This window comes from Malaya genurostris, chromosome 3, assembly GCF_030247185.1.
Source record: "Malaya genurostris strain Urasoe2022 chromosome 3, Malgen_1.1, whole genome shotgun sequence".
NCBI classification, from domain to species: Eukaryota; Metazoa; Arthropoda; class Insecta; order Diptera; family Culicidae; genus Malaya; species Malaya genurostris.
The window spans coordinates 29,722,608-29,735,883 of NC_080572.1; the positions used below are offsets into that span (position 1 = coordinate 29,722,608).

The following is a 13,276-nucleotide window of genomic DNA, read 5'->3' on the forward strand; positions in this document are numbered from 1 at the left end:
ATATTTGATTTCTTTTCAGAATGTCTCGAGTTCAGGTATTGTACGATTTTGCTGGAGAGCCCAATTCAGCCGAGATTTCCATTACTGTTGGTGAAATTCTGACAGTGACCAGCACGGAGGTGGGAGAGGGTTGGTGGGAAGGAACTAATTCTCGCGGACAGCGGGGACTATTTCCGGCAGCGTACGTGGAAGCGTTGCCAAACAATGCTGGACCACCAAAGATGCCACCACCACCTCTGATTACGCCAACGGCGAAGCAACAGCAGCAGCCACAGCAGGGAGCCAGATACGATCAAGCAGCGGATGATTGGGGAGAGCAGCAGGACGATTGGGAAGACGACTGGGACGACGATAACGACACTTATTCGGAGATTGGACCATCCAGTGGTGGTCATGCAGGTGGAGCAAATAATAACCAGTATCAGAATGGTAATTTCCAAAGCAGTAATTATTACGCGAATGCCAACTTACCTGCCCTACCTGCGGGAAGCAACGATGGAGATTCGGTGTCTCTTGCCTCAACGGTCGTAGGTGGAACTAGAAGAACAACTTCGTCTACGAAAATTTTCAAGAGTGGAGATACATACTTGATGGGGCTGAGCGTTCCTGCAGTTTCTGAAAGTGATCGTGTGCAGATTTTGCAGTCGGATAGTGGCATTATTTGGAAACCAATACGGGACGGCTACACAGTTACGGTTGATTCGCCAAAGAAAGAGAAAAAGTTTAATGGCCTTAAAAGTTTTATCGCTTATCAGTTGACGCCTTCGTTTAACAACATTGCGGTATCCCGTCGTTATAAACATTTTGATTGGCTTCACGAAAGGTTGGTGGAAAAGTTTTGTCTCATACCAATCCCACCACTACCAGATAAACAGATCTCTGGTAGGTATGACGAAGAGTTTGTGGAGCACCGTCGAGTCCAACTGCAGGAATTCGTGGACTGGATGTGTCGGCATCCCGTACTTTCCACCTGTGCAGTTTGGATGCACTTTCTAACCTGCACCGATGAGAAAAAGTGGAAAGTTGGTAAACGAACCGCCGAGAAAGATCCATTGGTGGGAACCACATTTTGTGCTGCTATTTTTCCACCTGATAAAACCCTTCTTCACTCTCAAGTAGAGCCACAGGTTGATTCATGTGTTCTTTTCGTGCCGCAGATGAACATAGCAGTGAAAACGTTAGCCCAAATATGCACCGATGAAACAAAAAAGTTCCAGACCCAATGGAAACAAGATTATCAACGGATTGGCGAGGGTCTTTCGGAATTAGCACGCTCATTGGACATCGATGAACGACGACAGGTTACTCAGGTTAGTTTATCCAACTCGGTAGGAAAAGCGGCGGGAATTTTTATCAGTATCGGGCAGATGTTCGCCGATCAACCAAAGCACGATTTCATTCCGTTCTCCGATCGGCTACACATTTATCGTGGTCTGCTGAACAGTTTCCCCGATTCGCTAAACGAGTACAAAAATGCAGTTCAGAAACGAAAAGATTGCGAGAAGCTAACATCCGAACAGAAGATGGAGAACAGTCAGTTGGCGGAGGTGAATCGACGAGTGGACGTGATGTCCTATGCGATGCTGGCGGAAATGGCGCACTTCCGACAGGAGCGTGATACTCATCTAAAGGAAACAATTCGAAACTTCATCGGTGGACAGATTGAATTCTACAAAAATATTGTGCATCGATTAGAACAGGCACAGTCGCACTTTTGAGCTTGACAAGATCATTTCTATCACTAGTTAGTTATGGTTTTCTACTTGCTGCGCTTCCATATGGTTACTTTTTATCTTTTAAATCAAAAGAAAAGCTTTATTTTCCCCCTATAAATCATGTAATGTTTGTGAACAAACAGAAAAGCAAGCTTCGAGAAGTTTTATTGTAATTGGTTCATTTGGATTCTAAGGTAAGTTTACCAGTATTTTGATCCGGCTGTACGGTGGTTGACGTATCGATAGTACTTTTGTGATCTTACTGCAATAAACAAGTAAAAGAGACTGTATCAATATATGCTTGTCAGTTGTTTCGGAGTTCAACAATAAGTGCCTTTTCCATTTGTTGAAAAATATTCCAAGGGCTTTCTAATATCATGTATCTTGCCAACAATATTGCAATGGCGTAAAACAATAAGCTGTGACTTAATAAATAAACATTTGGCATACATTCAATTCCGGCATTCGCTGATGTATTGGTAAGGTCCAATTGCTTACTAAACATAAACTCGAACATCTCAATTGCCCTGACACATTTTTTTAAATTAGAGTGTAAATTGTCAAATGATTTGCTATATTTGAAACAATCATTTATCATCGTGAAATTATTTACTCAGAAATAGAATTAATTTGAAAAAGAGAATTTTTTCATCAAAAAATACTTAGTTTCTATGAAATAGAAATTTGTAAACACGTTCACTAATTTGTACTAATTATACTCCGGAACAATAATAAGGCATCACGACAGCAAACACAACTCCGGTTGGAAAACTATTGCAACCCTTGTAATTATGAATTAAAATTTTCATATTTCTATATGAAAATTCGCAATTATTTCTTTTTTTAAACGTTAGGACTGTACTCGAAGAAAATGCAACAAAAATTCATTTTATGTCTCAGGGAACAAATAAACACATATTAGTTTTGTTTTTCTAAGTTGGTTTATTCAACCTCCTCTCCTAGGGTAAATTTCCGTACCTTCGACTTAACACTAGTCATCAAATTCTGTGCAACACTTGAGCCATTTTTCTTCCACACTTTCATCATCTCGTTCTTCAAATCCTTGTCGTTTTTTAAGACCTTCCCTAGTATTTTCCCGGAAGATGTTTGTTGAAGCTCTGACGACGTTGGCTTTGCACCACTGGATCACCGGTTGCGTGTAACGGCACAAAACAGATGTTGGACCGTGGGAAGGCACTTCTGAAGTCGGTCGTTATGTATGGCTTGTTGAGTTTGTCACTCTCACTCCAAGTATTTCTTGGCAAATTATACAACCTTCATCTTCCGGAACTTCTTCGGAACATCCTGATGGGACTTGCCGAGTTCAAAGTACGTCTCGTCGTCCATTACGATGCATTACTTCTGAAATGGTTGGTGCAGCGGTAACGAAATTCAAACGTTCATTCTCGACCGGGCCAGGTCTTACACTAGTAGCAGTCTACAGCCATTGTGCAACTGTTTTAGCCGTTCCTTTCTGCATAATATTCAACAAATCATTTGAGGGAGGAATCTTCCCGATGATTTGGAAGCAGTCTTATATGTTTCCCGTGTACAACAGCGGTGATCGTAACAATGTAATGAACTACAGTGGTATAACAAATTTGTCTGCTGCTTCTAAGCTCTTCGAAATAATAGTGAGTAATGAATTGTTCTCTTCTACAAAATATAACATCTCAGTTGATCATGTATTTTTTTCTGAATTTCTCCTCGACCTGTATTTCGCGTTTGGAGGAAAAAGTACAAATTGATGCCGTATATACTGATCTAAAAGCGGCGTTCGACCGAATTGATCACCGAATTCATTTATGCAAGATATCGCGTCTGGGCGCAACACAAAAGCTCATTGGCAAGCTACGCTCTTACCTGTGGTGGAGTGGTGGAGTCTTACGAGTAAAGCTTGATTCCTGTATGTCATCCTTGTGCTCGAACATATTAGATGTACTACAAAGCAGCAATATAGGTCCACTTATGTTCTCGCTGTTTTTCAATGACGCTATTTTGCTGCTCGGTAGTGGCTGCAAATTAGTTTACACTGACGATTTGAAACTTTATCTTGAGGTACGCTCTATTGCGTCTTCAAAAGCTTCTGGATGAATTCGTTCCCTGTTGTTGAAGAAACTGGATTTGCCGTCAGCATAGCAAAATGTCAGGTCATAACATTTCTCCGAATATTGAATCCATTACATTTAGACTATAAATTTGACGGACAAACGCTTCAAAGAGTTGTTCGTGTTAATGACATTGGTGTTATGTTGGATTCCAAACTCAATTTTAGTTTGCATCGTTCTACTTGAAAATGCTGGTATAGATTAGAGTCCATATCAGCAAGCTTGGAGTTTACGAATTGAATGCGTGCAGAAAAGATTATTTCGACTCGCTCTTAGAAACCTTCCCTGGTAAAATCCGCTAGATCTTCCACCGTAACCCGATCGCTGCCGTCTAATTGGTCTGGACACACTGGAACGGAAAAATTCAGCAATTAATTATTGTTGCGAAAATATTAAACGGCGATATTGGTTCTCCCAGTGGCGTATTGAGGAAATTTGGCGCCCGGAGCAAAATAAGAGATTTGCCGCCCCCATCGTTGGTTTAGTGAAAAAAAAACGCCACTGGGTTCTCCGGAGCCTTTATCAAGTCTTGATATTCGTGCATCACAACGATTACTACGTTTAACCAGTTCTATGAACCGATAACAGCATGCATCAGAACATTTGGCAGTGTTGGTGATTGCCGAAAATTTGACAGAAGCTGCTATATTGCTATGTATATTGTATACAACATTTTCAATCCGGTAGAAGATGCTACAAGAACTCGAGTCTCTCAATGCATGAACCTTGAGAGAATTTTGCTATATTTCTTCGCTCCACTTCATACTCTGAGTATTTCACGCCCTTAAAAATATTTACAGTCTGATAATGATCGTTGCTGTGTGGAATTTCCCAAGAGAGAATCGCAAGCTGACAATTATCGCAAAAAATCGAATCGATGATTCAACTTGATGATTCTCATACTAGGTTGCAATATTTCAAAACCCTTGTGTGGAGCATTCACAGACATTTTCATAGACACAACTTATACAAAGGTTAAATGCAAGTCAATTCCCAGTGCTGCTAATAGAGCGAGAACCCAGTGCATGAAGCACATTCTCGAGCGAGTGCTAGATGTACTCTATCTTACTCGCACTCCTCCGCGCACGCTTATGAGTCACTCAAAAAAGGTGCATTTTAAACATGAGAGATGTTTTTCTTGGGTACGATGAGTGAGAGTCAGTAGGAGTAAACACTTACTGCTAGTTGGTTACTGCTCCGAGTCAGCTCGCTCTATTTCAGATCATGTCCGTACTCACTCAAAGAGGAAGCACTCCTTCAGTACGTTAGCAGTGTGGTGCACAGGTTAGTTTTCATTTTAGTAAATCGAAGTGTATAGTAGCATCATGATAGCCGCACGAGTATGGCTGATCCTTCGAAAATATATAAAAGACCGCTACCATGTGGGGATGCATAGAGCATTCCCCAATTACCACTTCACATATGATAATGACAAAAATTATCAACTTTCGATATGCATTGTAGAATTGATTGGGAATTACTGGAATCGGCCGTAATAATTGAAAGAGAAAGTAAACAAAGAGAACAACTGTAATTTGCTCTTGAGACCTTTCCTAATGTTCATCAAGTAATGTTTTCTTCTGTATGATAGTAATACATGCTAAAAAAAGTCCTAATGCATAACTTGTGCTGAATCTGACATGGGCATATGGTACCGTTGAAAACTTCCATCTTAAAAAATTGCCAATTACGAAAGAAAGGAATAAATTTTATTCCAGATGATCTAGTAGTGCGTGGGTGCATTAATCTAATGCAATATTGACACCTTTTTGCGAAAAATTTAAAGAACGCTCTATTCTTGCCACCGGGCGGGTTTGAACGCTTGTTTGTGTTCGCTCTAGCCAAGTACTGCGCTCCTGTTACTTTTGTGTATGAAATTCAAGTGAATAGTTTAAATATTTCTGAAACTGCTGTATAAAACATGCTTCGAGCTTGATCAGATTGCATATTAGGCATTGGATCAAAACCAAACACGGTATGAGAGTACGAGTGGGAGCAGAAGTGTGACTATCTATGGGGAATACCTTCAGTAAGAGTATGCACGCCAATGAGTTGGCCGACGAAAGAGTGAACGGTGGAATATGCACGATAGGAGTGCTCGGTGTTTCATCGTCACTCACAAAAAAGCACTGGGAATCGAACCCAGGTGGGCTGCGTGAAAGGCATCACGCTATATCAGTCCCCAGTAGAACTTTATTTTTTGGCTTCGACGAAGTCCCAGGCTCGTGCATGGATTGGTATGACGTGGACTAGCCGTTGTTGAAATTCGGTCTCGACAATCTCGCTTCGTCCCACAAGTGCACTGAAAGAGAGTGCGATGAGAGAAAACCATCAACAAAACACGCACATAATGTGGAAATTCTTTAACGTGGGCCAAGAGTCGCGAAAGGCGAAGTGCAATATATGTGTCAAGAAATATGCGTATTCTGTTGGCATAACAAATTTATGGAAAAACCTTTCTGTACATCATAAAATAACGCCACAGTCGAAAATTCTATTTTATTCGGAAATGATTGCTGCGCAAGTATCAATTGATACTTACAGGTATCGATACTTTATTGCCTTTTGATACCTTGTATCGATACCCAAAATTTCGGTATCCCGATACCCTAGGTATCGATACTTTGCCTTCCGAGTACCATCCCTATCGCGAAACGAGAATAAGCGACCGTTTGTTGCTTCATAGAGGATCCCCACAGCAGCGTGCTAACCTTTGATTCTCAGAAATGTCATCGAGAGAAATTCGCTCTCGCACTAGTGTCGATTCTATGTTAAATGAGCCATGCCAGTTTTTTGTTGTTGCGATGATTTCCGTTTCTCTTTGATGGCACTGATTCAATCGTTGAAGAGTTGCCAGTGAACGTTCTTTGATACGATAAAAGCCATCCTTCACATTTGGTACTGTTGAACAACTCTCCTATTTCGGCGTACTTACACATAAATTTGTGCAGAATGTTTTATGATCAACTATTTTATAACTTGACTACATTATATTCATTACGACCTTTTATTGACGGATGTATTAGAGAGAAATAAATAAATACATTTTGGATTCAACAACTCGCTGTACACCTTCCTGGTGTGGGATTTGACCATAATATCCTGTTTATAGTTTCGGTTAGACCCTTCGTTACATTAAACATACGGCTCGCTTTATTGTCTGTTTGATGAACAAAACGGGCGAATTGAACCTTTTGGCTTTCTCCTGAACCAAAAGGCACGGATTGTGCCTGAAGAAACCCTTATCTTCTCAGCGTTCGTAGGGTTGCATTTTTTCGCTTTTGTTCCACTACCAGCTCGTCATGAGATCATCTGGGTCCCGTTGAACTATTTCAACACACGGGACACGGTCGAATTGTCGATTCGCAACTGTTCCATGATTCACCTGTGGGGCTAGCTAGTTTTTTGAGTATAGTCTTTATAACCATATGGTTCATTTGGCTTTTGGTATGCATTGAGTACTTTGATTGTATTAATAAATATTGCGATAGTTACACACCAGGAGCCAACAAGAAGAGAGCCTATTATACATAAATATTTTAAAAAATATAGCATATATTTTTATACAGAATACAGAAAAACCGTTCAACGTGTAAATCATTCTAGCAGCTGCACGCTATAAAAGTGTCATTTCAGAAATATTTACAATACACGCAATGAAAGTGGAAAACACGTGGTTTATGGAAAGTCTATATGCACATTTTCGCTGCAATGTCGGAAGCAGCTGGCAAGTGAAACAAAGAAAGTAGTTAATTATAAGGGAAATAAACTCTGGTCTGCATTTGGCCGAAACATGCCACTTTACTAGCAGTTATTGGAAACAATAATGGAACTAACCAAATTAAGTACAGATAAAATTGTAGCTGTTTATATTTGCTAAGAGAACGTTTTAAAGTATAAAACTAGTATTTGTTTTAGGCTTAACTGAGACTAAAATTGCAGATACTGGTAGACTCGGTTGACAAAGGGAGGAAATGTGTGAGCACAATAATAAGTCTATAACTCATTGTAACCAATGTATTCTTGTGATTTATTTCGAAAATTCTCCATTGCTAACTTGGTTTACTCAAATGTGGTTTGCTATCAATATCGAAGAGGTATTTATATGAATAATAACATCTAAATTCAAAACATCATTCATAGCTGGTACGTTTTTCGACTTCGGTGAAATGAAATAAGGGATCAATAACGGCTTCCGACACGACGAGGGTAAGTTACGACATCGTCCTCTATGTCAGTGATCAAATGTGATCTTGTTTTATAAATAGGTATCATTTGTATTGGTTGTAGACTAAGGGGCCCACTAAATCAGGCGAGTTGGGAGTCGACTTAGTTTGTTTATTCTGCACCTCCTTGAAAAAACTAGATACGATCTCTCTTATATAGTTATCGATCAAATTTCAACTTGAATTTTTCAAGATTATAACTTAATAACGGAAAATTTTACTTTGCGAAGTTTTTGATATGTCACGTAAAAATGTATACATTTTCCGTCTAAATTTTTCAAAAAACAAAAGAATGATAAAAATATGTGAAACGACCGGCGTTTCACACGTAAAAATCGAATTTTGTAATGATTTTGTAATGGATTCATTTGTTTCACTCCGGAGTCCAATCGACAGTCAGCTGAGTGGACTGCACGCGATGAACCGAACCCAAAGCATGGAAAGACTCAACAATCGGCCGGTAAGGTTATGGCGTCTGTATTTTGGGATTCGCATGGTATAATTTTCATCGACTACCTTGAAAAGGGAAAAACCATCAACAGTGACTATTATATAGCGTTATTAGAGCGTTTGAAGGACGAAATTAAAAAAAAACGGCCTCATTTGAAGAAGAAAAAAGTTTTGTTTCATCAAGACAATGCACCGTGTCACAAGTCGATGAAAACCATGCTGAAATTGAACGAATTGGGCTTCGAATTGCTCCCTCATCCACCGTATTCTCCAGATTTGGCCCCCAGTGACTTTTTCCTGTTCTCAGACCTAAAGATAATGCTCGCTGGTAAAAAATTTAGAAGCAATGAAGAGGTAATCGCTGAAACTGAGGCCTATTTTGAGGCAAAGGACAAATCGTACTACAAAAATGGTATCGAAAAGTTGGAAGATCGCTATAATCGCTGTATCGCCTCTGATGGCAATTATGTTGAATAATAAAAACGAATTTTGGCAAAAAAATGTGTGTTTCTATTCAACGATACGAACTTTTCAGCCGAACTGTTATGAAGTCGTTCAAGGTTTTCACCAAACCGTAATGATAAACAGAATAATTGTATCGCGAATATTTGACGAAGATTTCCTGCGTGATAATGGACGATGAAACCACAGAAAACAAATATACAGGCTCACATAGGAACTGTGTGTAAAATTTGCTCAATCTGCACGGCGAACACTTTCAGATGTCACTACGATCGACACGAGGTATCGCCACGATTTGGGCGCCGCTTGCACATAAGACACTATTTTGGGTGCAACATTCACTTCACGATAGATTTTTGTTTCGGTGTTGGTTAAAATGACACGTTTGTTTTTATATTGTTTCGATTGAATTATCGTGTGATTTATGCGACATGGAAAAAAGTTATCTGTTATCTGTGATGGAACTTATGTACAGAAAGACTTTAAGCAGCTTTCCGTAAGTTATTTTATACTGTCATGAAACGGAACGGTGTAGAGGAGCATTTCAGGATGAAGGAAAGCCAAGTTTTCCAACAAATATAGGGTTTGGGAGATAATATGCACCTGTGGTCGTGTGGTCGTCAAATGGTGAGATAACTAAGTCCTCACAAGTCCCTATCTCATGCCTCCCCGAGCGTCTATGATGACATTTGGTCAATAGAACGGCGTCGACTGGGTGCTATCGCCTTCTGCGTTAGTAGCAGAATGAGAGGGTGCGAAATGGCTTGTAGGTTGAAGCCCATCCTAAAGTGCAGTGTTTATCATAGTATATTACAACATATAATTGTGTTGTTTATTACATCATGTATTATTATTATTATTTTTATTAGAAGAGCGTAACTTACACTGCGATATTACCTGTTATATTGTATCATAGCATATTATTTCATATATTATCGTCTTACACTATTTTATGTTATTATATACTATGTTGTATGGTATTATACTGCATTGCATTATATCATATTATATTGTATTATATTTTATTATATTATATAATATTATATTATATTGTATTCTATTGTATTGTGTTATATTGTATTGCATTATGTTGTATTATATTATATTATATTATAGGGTTTATTATTAGTAGTACTACGTACCTCTGCGCAAAATATAAATTTGTTTTCCTTATAAGTTATCATTTTTAAAGTAACTTTCAACTAAATATCAAGGTCGTCACAAGCTGAGCTTCATGCCTACACGTGTGTCTGTGGTGACAGATGGTCGATGGAATGCGTTGATGGCAGAATGAGAGGATGAGAAATGACATATAAATTCAAGTAATATAATATCATAGCATATCGCAACATATCATTTTATTTATTCTATTATTTATTATATAATTCATTGTACTATATTATATTGTTTTTTATTGTTATTTTCATTATTATATTTATTGTTATTATTATTAATTTGTCATCAATAATAATAACATATATTATTTTTATAGATGTGGATATTATTATTATTATTAGAAGAGAAATATTCTACTTCCTGCAGTATTGCGAAGATAAGAGCATAACTGACACTACATTAACTGTTATTTTATATCATTGTATTATATTATATTATGTTATATTATATTGTTTTGTAATCTATTATATCATTTTATGTTATATTAATTTCATTACACTATGTTTCATTGTATTCATCAATATAAAACATTTTGCACGGAGGCGTAAAGGGGAGGGAGCATCAGGGCATCGGACGAATTGATGACTGGACGAGGGATTGTGGATAGCCAGCCCAAGTCACTTGAAGGAAACTTGTTTCCTTCTGAAGGTTTGAAATGAGTCTGACGCGCCCTTCTCAAACAAACCATCAGGCGGGTTCAAGCATGTATAGCGATATGCTTCATCCATGCACTGGATATTATGGTTGGAAGAGCATCTTTTATTCCCGCGGAATACGAGTAAGTGACTCTACTTACGTATCCGCCCAACCCTTTTTGTTTGCTTTTCGGTAACAGCTATAGTAAGAAGGTGAGTGGATGAGTCATATCGGGGCTACTGTAAGTCTACCCGCATCCACTGGCAAGTCCTTGAACTGATGGTGGCTTCACTTCACATCACATCACATCACATCACAATATGCACCTGTGGTCGTGCAAATCAAATCCTCATCAGTACCAGAACGGTAAACAAGGAAATATACCGTGAAGAATGCCTAAAGAAGCTATTATTACGATTCCTATGCAGACATCACACTCTCTCGCTATTCTGGCTAGATTTGGTATCTTGTCACTACGCCAACGATGTTTTGGAATGGTATAAAGCAGTGGCGTCTCGTCCTCATGTGCACCTCGCGCACTGCACAACCTCTCAATTTGAAGAAATTGAGTGTATCATCTACTTTTAATTATTTGTACATATTCTCTATTTATTCGCATTTGTATTCAATTCTATATCGAAATGAAAATAATGAGAAAATTGGTGCACTGCACGAAGTGCACAAATATGCTCTAAGCTACTTGCACTTGTTGGTTAATGACAGCCAAAACGATCTGCCGTAGCCCGAGCACTTCTCCTTGTGCACCGAAATTGCGTGTATTCACACACAATCCATACAGAAATTTCCAGAATCTCTCGCCGCTGTGTTACTGTCTTTACAATGCACACGAGTTACTGCACAGGTTTAAGAATAAGTAATTCTAATGCTACCATCAAGCCAAGATATTGTGATATTCTACTTTCTACAGATATCCACTTATATTCTAAACACGTTCGCGGCCTTTGACTCAACGCATTCCACCGTCATTCCGCACTCTCGCCCACTGCTTCACGCTAACCCAATCATACTCATACTCAATGTGGATATCACATTATATTGAATTATGTAATTATTATTACATTGTAATGAACAACACAAACGAATATCCAATCCTCAATTTTTAGTTTTTTTGTGGCAATGAGCTGGAATAAATTGGTTTAAACCGATTTTTGTCGTTTTCTGTTTCTGAATAGTAAAATAAAGAAAATTTACAATTTTTTTTCAACCGTTTTATATAGTGCCCACCTTAATGGCAGAAATCGGTTTAAACCAATCATATTCCAGGTCGAAACAAACATAAATCTATCCCCCGGTGAACGACCAAAATGGTTAAAACCGGGGTAAAATTATTGATATAAAAAAATAGTTTGGAAATATACTAATGGCGTTTTCTCTCGAAGCAAAAACCCAACCCAGTTTCGACCTCAACTGCTCTCAAATGTATACGGAAAATAAAAACAACCTATTATTTGATTTCTTTATACTTAATTTTGAGTTCTTTTGAATCTTTTCTTTCATTCGCTCCTTCCATTGTTGTCAAATACAAAAAGCAAAACCACCCAACAGCGAGAGTTTCGTTCAATAAGCTAAAATTAAGTAAACCGTATTGTGGTATCCTGTACTATGTAATATCCACAAAAAGTTTGAGTATGATTGGGTTAGTGTGTAGGGGGTTGTCAGAGTGCTGGAGGACGGGTGAACACGATGGTGAAAGAACGCGAACGGAAGTTGAGAAAATAAGAGGATGTCTGCCTAATGGAGAATATAACATTGGCGATCCTGCCATGGTGAATACAGCTGAAGTATTTGTATTCTCGTTGCAGTTGAAAACTGGAAAATACTTCCAGCGACAATCATTATTATCACGTTCTACGTGTAATATATGATGTCGCAAGTACCGCGCTTAATTCATGTAGCGATGCACTAGTATGCGCACTAGTAGCGACGTTATGGATTGGTCAATGCACGTGATAAAAACGATTATCGCTGGTTGCGTTTTTCAGACCTCAACTGTACGACAATAATTAATTGCTTCGTAAGTATGATCAAGTGTATTAAAAATAAAACAAAGAACATGAGAAGTCGAAAAAAAATTCGAGGGAATACTTATTCAAGTGTTGCCAGAAGCATGTAATTGATTGAGCCGAGTTTAGCTCATGGCCAATATTAAATCAAAGTAAACAAATGCATGCGAAAAAAAAAATTATAATGATTAGTGCATTAAAAAAATGATAAAACTTGAGTTTAGGTTATTGCCTAATATTTGTTGCCTTAGTTGCGCCGGGTAGAGCCCATGGCCAACGTAGAGTTCATTGCACCAAGTCAGGCTTATAGTCAATTTTGAAGAATCAAAAGAAAAACTGTTGCATCGGGTGTAGCCAATGGCCGATATGAAGTTCATTGCACCGAGTTAAGCTCATGGTCACTATCGGAAAATTAAAATCACAAAAAAATTGAATGTGAAAAAAATTAAAAACAAAAGAAATTGTCAACACTGCTTTGT

General features: G+C 38.4%; 1 protein-coding gene across 4 annotated transcripts in view; it reads left to right on the plus strand.

The window, feature by feature from the left end:
* LOC131439537 (sorting nexin lst-4) overlaps window positions 1-7,835 on the plus strand; it is a 31,348-nt gene extending 23,513 nt beyond the window's left edge. For all 4 annotated transcript variants that reach the window (XM_058610669.1, XM_058610670.1, XM_058610672.1 and 1 more), the window contains exon 2: window positions 20-7,835. In XM_058610669.1, coding sequence (XP_058466652.1) covers window positions 20-1,718 — 1,699 coding nt within the window. In that variant the 3' untranslated portion in view covers window positions 1,719-7,835. The remainder of the gene's footprint in view (window positions 1-19) is intronic.
* Window positions 7,836-13,276: the final 5,441 nt, after the last annotated feature.